The sequence below is a fragment of the Vanessa cardui genome, chromosome 3 (assembly GCF_905220365.1).
Source record: "Vanessa cardui chromosome 3, ilVanCard2.1, whole genome shotgun sequence".
Taxonomy (NCBI): Eukaryota; Metazoa; Arthropoda; class Insecta; order Lepidoptera; family Nymphalidae; genus Vanessa; species Vanessa cardui.
Genome location: NC_061125.1, coordinates 7,168,222 through 7,179,359, shown reverse-complemented (window position 1 = coordinate 7,179,359; position 11,138 = coordinate 7,168,222). Strand labels below are relative to the sequence as shown.

General features: G+C 32.5%; 2 protein-coding genes across 2 annotated transcripts; both read left to right on the top strand.

Annotated features, from left to right (window-relative positions):
* The first annotated feature begins 844 nt into the window (after positions 1-844).
* LOC124543880 (catalase-like) lies at positions 845-3,204 on the top strand. Its single transcript, XM_047122201.1, has 2 exons — positions 845-988; positions 1,578-3,204. Exons 1-2 carry the CDS (start codon positions 845-847, stop codon positions 3,012-3,014), a joined length of 1,581 nt encoding a protein of 526 aa, XP_046978157.1. The 3' UTR covers positions 3,015-3,204.
* Positions 3,205-7,139: 3,935 nt separating this feature from the next.
* LOC124543665 (catalase-like) lies at positions 7,140-9,347 on the top strand. Its single transcript, XM_047121925.1, has 2 exons — positions 7,140-7,313; positions 7,768-9,347. The coding sequence occupies exons 1-2, from the start codon at positions 7,170-7,172 to the stop codon at positions 9,235-9,237; spliced, it is 1,614 nt and encodes a 537-aa protein (XP_046977881.1). The 5' UTR covers positions 7,140-7,169; the 3' UTR covers positions 9,238-9,347.
* The last annotated feature ends 1,791 nt before the right edge of the window (positions 9,348-11,138 follow it).

The window sequence follows — 11,138 nt, the reverse complement described above, 5'->3', positions numbered from 1 at the left end:
ATGTTTATATTAACATATTTTCCAATTAACGTCAGTCTGCAATGTTACAGGAAATCTTGGTTTACGCCCACAATTATTGGTAACGGTTAAGTGTGTGTTGGACTCTAACAAAATATTTAGTTTGTTGTATGTACAATTGTACAGTTGTATTTTTATTGGATTGGATGGGTATTCCATAACCCATATCAATTAAATTTTCAATCTATACCCATTTATGACTGTAATAACTGACAAATAAAATACAATACCAGATGATTTTATATTATATACTGCAATGGAGATTGCTTCTATGATACGCCTTTCCATTTCTGTTCCTCGCAAAGTTATACATCGAATCTTAATCAGACATGCAGAGGATTTTTCATAGAATACTACTATTAACTAAACTTCAAAAACCTGGATTTTACAAATGACGTCAAAACCGGTCTGGAATAGACAATAAAATTCCAAGGTGTATAATTTTTTATTATTCTTTTATTATTTTTTATTATACTAGAATTTAATGTAAACTTTTTTTGCCATTTGCGAATTAAATGCTGTATTTTTAGTTATCTAATTATAATTCAAATTATATAATTGCAGATAGTTAATATTAGAACCAACCAAGTCAGGTTCCGTTCTTCAGATTTAATTTATTGCCAGTTAAAAAAAGTAGTAATGGTGTTAAATAAAAATTTTTAAACAAATAACCATTTATGGAAAGCCGTACTTGCTTATGAACCCTACTTAATTAAATATATACAGATTTCACTTTTAATCATTTAAGCAAGTCGATCTATTTGAATATGTAAATGTTCAATGTATATATAGAATTGTTATGAAATGAAAAAAGAACTTTATCGTAATGAAGAGCTCAACTGTTATACATTGGTTATTGATAGTAATCGGTAGTGAATATGTTAGGGCCATTGATTATGAGTTATATGAATACTACAATAGAACGGATCCCGCGACTCGACAATTGTGTGATTTCGAAGAAGAGCATCCGGTACATACCGGATGCTCTTGATGATGAACAATATATATAATATGATGATGGACAATATATATAATATATCTAGTAAGAATCAAACAGGTACCCAATTACAGAGACGATAGAATATGTATAACAGAGTTCGGTGATAAAAATAAAGCGGTAGCACAACGGGGAAGACGATGATGTTCTCCTGATCGATTTCAGTTAGGATTCGGTGAGTTAGAATTCTGGGGAACAGACACCTGCGCTGGAGACGTATAAATAGATATAGTACAACCGTGTGGCATAAACATAGGTGCTTTTTCAAAATATGATGGGACTGCAAGCCCAAATAACTAGAGAAAGATCTGGTGCCTGACAGGTACAGTATTGTTTAGGCATTCTTTCCGAAAAAAAAACCCAAAAACTTGAAAATGATTAGACTCGAGATTTGAATAAAGAACTTCTAGATCTGCGTCCTTTTAATTGAGAGCTAAACCAAACATATCTTCAATAGTACCTTAAAGGCCCAGGATGATTTACTTTTTGAATTAAATAAAAATTATAATAATTTTGTGACTAATAGCAAAATTTCATAATAATATTATGTTTCTCTTTACAGACACCGATAGGGATTCTCACAACGAGTTCGGGAAAGCCGGTAGAGATCAGAGAGACAATTACTTTGAATTCCGATGAATTTTCAAACCAGTACCATATAGATCTACTCACGCATGCCAATGCAGAAAGGATTCCTGAAAGAGTGGTACATGCTAAGGGTACAGCCGCCTTTGGTTATTTTGAGGTAACAAACGATGTATCCCAGTACATAAAATCTGACGTATTTAATGGAATAGGAAAAATAACACCAACAGTAGTTCGATTTTCTACAGTAATGCAAAATCTTGGCGGAAGTGACGTTGCTAGAGAAACAAAAGGTATGGCTGTGAAGTTTTACACAAAAGAAGGTAACCTGGACTTCGTGGCTTTAAATTTTCCAGTGTTTTTCATCAAAGATCCTATAAAGTTTCCTTTCTTCTTTCATGCTTTGAAACGGAATCCTAAAACTAATCTTTTCGACTTCTCAATGCGTTGGGACTTTTTTACCAAAAACCCAGAGTCTATACACGCCCTTTTGTGGCTATACTCAGATTATTGTATTCCAAATGGATATGCAAAAATGGATGCCTTTCTAATTCACACCTATGAGATCAATAACAAGTATGGTTACAAATATTTCGTCAAATTCAATTTTAGAACAGATCAAGGTGTTGAGAATCTGCCAGCTGATGAAGCAGAAACTATTGCTGCACGCGATCCTGATTACTTTAATAGAAAGCTATACAATGCAATCGAGAACAAAATGTATCCTGCTTGGACATTGGAAATGGACGTTATGTCATTTGATGACATTAGGACTATTGATTACAATCCGTTCGAAGTTACAAGATTATGGAAAAAGGGTACTTATCATACTGTTACTATTGGCCGTCTAGTTCTAGATAGAAATCCAGATAACTTTTTTAGAGTTTCAGAATTGAGTGCTTTTAATCCCGGTAATTTAGTACCTGGTATACCTGGACCAATGGATAATTTATTTAAATCTAGAAGATCATCATATCGCGATACTCAAGTATACCGTTTGGGAGTTAACCATAATAGAATTGAAGTCAATACTCCTTTGTATTGGAAAGTTTATGATCGAAATGGTAAGCCTCCTGTAAAGGATAACATGATGGATGCGCCAAATTACTATCCTAATTCTTTCAATGGGCCCGTTCCTTATATAGATCCGAGTCGACCTAAAGAAAGATTTACAATATTAGAAGTTAACGCAGTTGATTTAGAACATGCATCAGATTTCTATAATAATTACTTGGAACTCGATCAGAGAGAGAGGCTTATTAATAATACTGCAAACTCGTTAATTCCCGTATCCCCAGACTTGCAAAGAAGGGCAATACGTTTGCTAACTTTAACAGATATTAATTTAGGTACACAAGTATCAGAAATGTTACATGATGCAATGCCAATATCACCAATTCTGAGCCACGCGTAATTATAATTTCACGTCAGAAAAATAATAATAATTATGACTCATATAAGCAGTTAGTTGTATAAAAGATTACTTGACTTTAAAATATATTTTAACATACGCATTTTAATATTATAATTGTTTTATGTTATTTAAATAAATTTCTTATGAAAAGATTTTAATTGTTTGTTAATAATGTTTATTAACCAAAGCTATGTGGACAGATTCTTATTAAAAATTTAAAGTTTTAAAGTCCAGTTTAAGTTTCCTTCTGTTGCAAAGAATTTATGAAGGATTGGTTCACTTGGCTGGGGACGTCCTAGACTATGTTAGTCGATGCGCGATCTCAACTATTTCGGCTTTTTTTCGGATAACCAAATTTTTTATTTTAACCTTCAAAGGCTCCAAAGCATGCTGAACAAACTTATGTTTGTGGAATAGTCCCGCTGTGAGTATTGAAACGAAACAGTAAGGGTAGCCTTTTGTGTGATATCACAATGTTAAGGAAGCGAATGACAAAATTATGACGCAATACTATAAATCTTCTGTCATTTGTTTCACGAAACGACTCTATTCCTACGGTTTATACAAACTAATACTCTTCGTTTATATCTAATATCGTGTGATTGTAATTATTATTATTAGATTTTGATATTAACAACCTCTGAATGTACCATTACTGTGGTTAGGTCACATTCATTAGGGTTTCATTCGACACAGGAAGGTTTCATGTCCTCCTTTAAAGCTGAACACGAATTACCAGATTAATAATTATACACAATTTAGCCTGGACTGTCTATCAAAATTGCCATTAAGTTTAAACTCATTAGATTTGTTTAACAAGTTTAATTTGAACTGATGATGGAACGGTTGCCGCAATCCTGGAATACCTACTATTCAACTCCTCGAGTTGGGCTAATTATAACTATTTTAACAAATTATCCAAACTTTATTTTAGAAATTCATAAGGCGGACTTAATGTTCTATTCATTCTACAAAACTTTTACTAAAATGAACATTGGCTACGATATCTTATACAAATTCTTAGCACACAATTTCTGGAAAGGTATGCAACCAATTTTCACGTTAAGGTAGACATTTTCAGAGTACGATTGGCGTTGAAAAAAATGTAGGAACTCGTACCTTCGCATAAAGACAAGCGTATGTCGCTCCAAGTAGAGGAAATTCTATAAAAAATATGCAGATCAAAGAACTGGATTAATCCAAGCCCCAGATATTTATACAGGAGATGAGAATTCTGTCACAGTCCTATTTGTTCCTATTATTATAAAGAAATACCACTACTTTAAATAAATAATCTAGGTGCTTTTCCGCAATTGTAAAATAAAAATTATAAATTTTATTTATTAAAAATAGCAAATCAAATCATTTTATTCAAGTAAACTTCACAAAGAAGCGTTTTTGAAGCGATTTACTACTTTACAATTATATGACGTACCTATCGTATGTAATTGATTATAAACATAGAGAGAGTACTGGCTGTATCATTATTTCGTGCCGTAGGCACAGACAAAAACATTTTTTATAGTTTTTGTAACTATTATTTAATTTAAGCATTATTTGTTAACAAAATTGAACAAAGATTCTGTATATATTTCGAATTTTTAAAACCCGGCGATTTTAATTATACATTGTATATCTGTATATTTAATATGTATACTTATATGTACACATTTCTTAAACAATAACGATCTAGATTAAAACAGTAATATTACAGTAATATACGTGGTATTAACACTTGGGCTAAATGTTAACGGGGTCGGAAACTTGGTTTTACAACACCTCAAATATATCCTTCGAGATCAAGGTGTATAATTCTATAATTAAATCCTGCATACAGGATATCCGAGTAATTAATTTGATTGAAATCCACACGTACTTTTTATTAAAATCATTAACAGATTAAATGTTTTAAGAAATACATACTATGAGAGATATGTAGATGAGTGTGAGTGTTCGTGTCTATTTCGTTTCATTAATGTGTCACTCATCTTATATATTATATGCCGATTTTTGTCTTTGTGATTATGGGACGATAGCTGCACATCTAAAATCGGCTATGGTCTCAATTTGAAGAGCTTCAGCGGTAGATTTGCATTAAATTAAAGATAATTCTTGATTGCAATTTATAATTGTTGTGAGGTGAGAAGTTACTGGCTACTTAGAGTACCGTTGTATAAGAAAAAACAATGGAAAATGTAAACAAACATGAAGAAAATTGTATTCGATATTGATAAACGCGAAGTATCGCGGGACACATTCTCGTATAGTAATAATATCTATAGTCATTAATGTGGATTGAGGAACTTCCGTAATTCGAATTCACGTATGTTTGTAATTCAGTAATAGTTTTAGAACGCATAGAGAATTACGATTAAAAAATAAAAAAAGACGATTATGTCATAAATTGGTAGGATTTTCTATACATGTATTTCTGTATTTATCAATATTGTTATCAAACACTATTGTATTTGATTATTACGATATTTTAATCACAAACAGTCATTTTCTAAATATAAATTACATATTATATTTGGTCGAGTTGTTTGAGAAATATTACGGCAAAAAAATGAGATAAAATAAATTAAACGCATAAAAAACCGACGTGGGGTGCAAAGTAAGTGGTATACATTACATACGGGCGGATAAGAGTCGGTGATACTGACTAGGATAAAGTCTGTTATTTAAAACAATGTCACAGAATGAAGCATATGTCCGATATTCAGATGGAAATTCAGTAAACAAAATTTTTTGTATTTGGATTTCGAATAAAATTAATTAATTCTTAAAAAATCTAAATTCGTTGGCAGACCACTGTTCCATTTATATAGACTTAATAAATAAAAGTATAGACATGCCCGCTTCACTGGGGGCTAGTTACAACTTAGTATCAAGTTCGTTTCATAATTTACTTATAAAGTATATAATATATTCCATACTAAATACTCCGTCGAATCCTTACATCGTTAATCCCGCAGTGCCTTAAGACGAAAGTCTTCAACCAGTGCCTTCTACCCGTCATGATATACGGAGCCTATACGTGGACACTCACGACAAGGCTTACCAGTTCCACCAGTTTAAAGTCGCTCAGCGTGCCATGGAAAGGGCTATGCTCGGCGTTTCTCTGTGGGATCGCATCCGAAATGAGTTGATACGTCAAAGAACCAAAGTCATCGACATAGCCCACCGGATTAGTAAGGTGATGTGGCGGTGGGCTGGTTATATTTGTCGTAGAACCGACAACCGTTGGGGAAAACGTGTTCTAGAGTAGAGACCGCGTCTCAGCAAACGTAGTGTAGGACGTCCTCAGGCAAGGTGGAGTGACGATATACGCAAGGCGTCAGGCAGGAGCTGGATGCGAGTAGCCGGAGAAAGACCACAGTGGTGTGCACTTGAAGAGGCCTATGTCCAGCAGTGGACAAAAACGGGCTGATGATGTGATGTGATGTGATGTATATACAACGCCAAATAGAGGGTAATGCTATCCCCACTAATTTTGTAAATGCGAAAGATTTTTTTTTTACATTTTCCATCATCCATGGACGGAATCTAGTCGAAAATATATAAAATTTAGTTTTTATCCATTAAATTATATTGAATAAAATTTTTAAAAAAAAATTGAACCTGAATGATTTCATTAAAAGCACAGATATTCTTTTTAACCGATTACAAAAGAAAAAGGAGTGCTTGTGATCGACGCGTATACGCATTTTATACCCTCGTACGAATGTCGATTTTCCTGGGAGGTATTTGATCAATTTGATGATAGAAACGATAAACTAAAATCTAGTAAATATATTTCAATCAAATTGGCTAAATATTCTCTTATAGTATTCAAGTAACTAACTTTAAATCAACCTTAAATAGTTTTGAGTTATTATAATTAAAAAATAAATGTACTCGAGTTAATTTTGACATCGTTATCATGTTTTTTAAGGCTTACATTTTATTCTGATTTTATTTCTGATCTCGTAAAATACTTTAAATATATATATATATATAAAAAAAAAATAGAAAATAGCGCTGTTATATAACTCTAAAAAAATTCAGATAAATTGCTTATAATATGCGGTGATTTCTCTTTTCTTACACGAACAGACGATTATATCTGCCGGTGTATATAAGTTTGATCAGTAATAAGGAGCCGCCTTTGTCAGTATGAAGTCCATGGAAACATACATATGTTACTTTTTCTTCCTCGTGATTAGATATGTGCAGTGCCATGACAATGAATTATACGAATATTTGAATAGAACGGATCGGTCGACATGTCAACTTTACGAGTTCAAGGAGGACCATCCGGTATGTTTAAAGAGTATATCCAAGAGTTATAAGAGTATATATTTTAGAGCAAATATAGGCGTGACAATAAATCTGTATTAGTTTTAATTGAATGCCTTTTCTTATTGATTTCAAAAGCGATGCAAATGAATAACGCTATAGAGCTATTCATACAATGTTTTTTTAGCTACATAAAATTTCAATGACTGTTACGTTATATTAGGTGAAGATGCATATATAAAGTCTAATAACAATCTCTGATTTCCATTTTATTATAAAATGTTACAAAATCAATAATTATAATAAAGAATTATAAAAAGGTGTTATAGTAAAAGAATTTCCATAATCCTATGTAATATATTTTTTTATAGAACATAAGTGAAATAAATTAATATTTAATGTTATCTCATAGCCTTTAAATAAGGTTCCATAATAATTCGTTTTTTTATTTTATTTATATATATATTTGTTACAGAAACCAATTGGAATATTAACCACAAGCTCAGGAAAATTAGTGGAGATAAGGGAGAGTATTGGCTTGAATTCTGATGTCTTTTCGAATCAGTATAATATAGATTTAATGACTCATACTAATGCTGAAAGAATTCCTGAAAGGTTAGTACACGCTAAGGGTACAGCTGCATTTGGTTATTTTGAGGTAACTAACGACGTATCGCAGTATACAAAAGCAGAAGTATTTAATGGCGTTGGAAAAAAAACTCCAGTCGTAGTTAGATTTTCAACAGTTGTACAAAATCTCGGTGGAAATGATCTAGCCAGAGAAATAAAAGGTATGGCTGTCAAATTTTTTACGAAAGAAGGAAACTTGGATCTCGTATCGCTAAATTTTCCTGTCTTTTTCCATAGAGATCCACTAGATTTTCCTCATTTCGTACACTCACAAAAGAGAAACCCTAAAACCAACCTTTTTGATTTCTCTGCACGTTGGGACTTTGTAACCAAGAAACCTGAATCTTTACATGGTCTTCTATGGTTGCTTTCCGATTATGGTATACCAAATGGATACAGAAAAATGGATGCCTTCCCTATTCATACATTTCAAATAAATAATAAACACGGTGGCAGATATTTTGTCAAGTTTAATTTTAGAACTGAACAAGGAATAGAAAATCTCCCATCCAGTGTAGCAGAAGCTATCTCAGCACGTGATCTTGACTACTATACCAGGGACTTATATGATGCAATTGAAAATAAAAATTATCCCGCTTGGACTTTGGAAATGGATATTATGTCATTCGAAGATATAAAAAAACTCGATTACAATCCATTCGAAGTTACAAGGTTGTGGAAAAAAGGTACTTATTATACAGTGCCTATTGGTCGTCTTGTTCTAGATAGAAATCCTGACAATTTCTTCAGAGTATCCGAAATAAGCGCATTTAATCCTGGAAATCTAGTACCCGGTATTCCTGGACCACTTGATAATTTATTTAAATCGAGACGTTCAGCGTACCGCGATACCCAAATATATCGCTTGGGCGTGAATCACAATAGAATTGAAGTTAATTCTCCGTTATATTCGAAGGTGTACAACCGTGATGGTAAGCCACCTGTACGGGATAACATGATGGATGCACCAAATTACTACCCGAATTCATTTAATGGACCAGTTCCTTATGTCGACCCAAGTCGGCCTAAAGAACGATTAACAGTGTTCGATGTTAATGCGGTCGATTTAGATCAGCCAGAATATTTCATCAAACATTATTTACGGCGCGATCAACGAGCAAGACTTATTAACAATACTATACCAACATTAGTACCAATAGCTCCTTATTTGCAAAGGAGGGCAATACGCTTGTTGACCTTAACTGATCCAAGTTTGGGAAGAGAAATTGCGGAAAAACTACAAGAAGCGTTACAGCAGCCCCCACCTCCTCCATTTCCCGTGTTAAATGGCCCGAAAAGGAAAATTAAATCCTAGTAAATGTTATTATTTTGTTTGATAACGTTTTATAAATTTATATATGTGATATGTTATAATTATTTATATTAAATTTCAGACTACAACGTGCAACTTAAAACCGACAAAAAGGGTAGTTTGTTGACTTATTTTCTATCATGTATAAACTAAGCCATTTTAGATTTATCAAAATTTACGCTTTATAATCATAAAAAATAAATTTAATTAAATTGTATCTATTTGTCATTCCGTTTCAATGGTTGATTCATTAGCAAAGGTAAATAATGTAAAGTTTTCAGGAATATATTATGCAAATATGACGTCTGAAAAAATATTGAAGTTAGACCTTGCTCTTGTTATTTTTTCTTTACATACCTATTTTAATGGTACTGACATAAGTATCGAAGAATAATATGAATATAAATACAGTGCACCTCCCTTACAAACAATACTTCTTAAAATATTATTTTATACAAAACGATTATCAAATATTAAGTAATTAAAAAAAGACAACTGATCTCAAACTGGTATAATTATGGTTGTTATTTTAAATATAAGGTTTTGTGTTTAAGTGTATGTTATAGTTTTATAGAGTTCTGATAATATATAATAAGTTTAAGGTACAGATACGTTGATATTTTACTTTACATGAAAAGTAAAATAGGTAAGGTTTTGCCGACACATAACATATAATGACATAACAGATAACAGTTTAATTATTCTGACGGCGTATTCCACGGATTTCCGATAAAAGATTGTCGGATCGGTGAATGTTTTTTCGATAAATTTGTTTAATGTATTTTTCAGTACAATTTACATAAAATAAAACCTTATTTAATAATATTCCTTAAAAATACATAAAAAAATAACAGTCGCCCAAACGAGACATATGCAGTGATTGCCAATTCAACTTTTGTTATTAACTTACATAGAAAACTGAATTTGGGACTCATGCTATAAAATTATTGAATTGTGTTTTACAATATCTATATTAATATTTTATATGTGAGATAAACCACAATCAAACCATTAAACCGATTTCGATCAAATATGCTACTTTCTACGCCTAACACCTGACGACTCCAACCTAGATTTAGATACTTAACGTAACATATAGCCTGTATTACCTATAACATTATTATCACGTACAATACTAGGTACGATCCTTATGCTTCACTTGCATGCTCTTGTCGGTCTAACCCCTAGACGATTATTTTTATGAAACCGCAAACAAGTAGATTGGCGTTTCTTTGTTGCGCAAGGCGAATTGGCCAGAAATTACGCCAGAGGCACTTCTATATTGAATTAATTTTTTTTTATGGTATAGGTTGGCGGACGAGTATATGGGCCACCTGATGGTAAGTGGTCACCATCGCCCATAGACAATGACATTGTAAGAAATATTAACTATTCCTTACGTCGTCAATGTCCCACCAACCTTGGGAACTAAGATGTTAATATGTCCCTTGTGCCTGTAGTTACACTGGCTCACTCACCCTTCAGACCGGAACACAACAATACTGAGTACTGTTATTTGGCGGTAGAATAACTGATGAGTGGGTGGTACCTACCCAGACGGGCTTGCACAAAGCCCTACCACCAAGTAAATAATAAACCCCTTTTTTAATGATTTACAAAATTCAATGTTAAATTAATTGTTTCGTGTAATTATATATTCAAATAATTTAAAAGCGCTACAATAAAATAAATATTAAAGCAAAGTTGTACATCCAACTTATCGGATAAAAAAATACTAGGAGAAAGAACGGCAAAGTATATCACAGAAATATGGACTTAAAGCGAAGCGTACCGATACAGTGTTATAAAGGTTGTAATAGCTCGATTAATAAATATTTTCAAGTTGCAATATCTCGAAATATATTTATGGGCCAAAGGCCATAAAAGTGAGGTTGCATTTATGT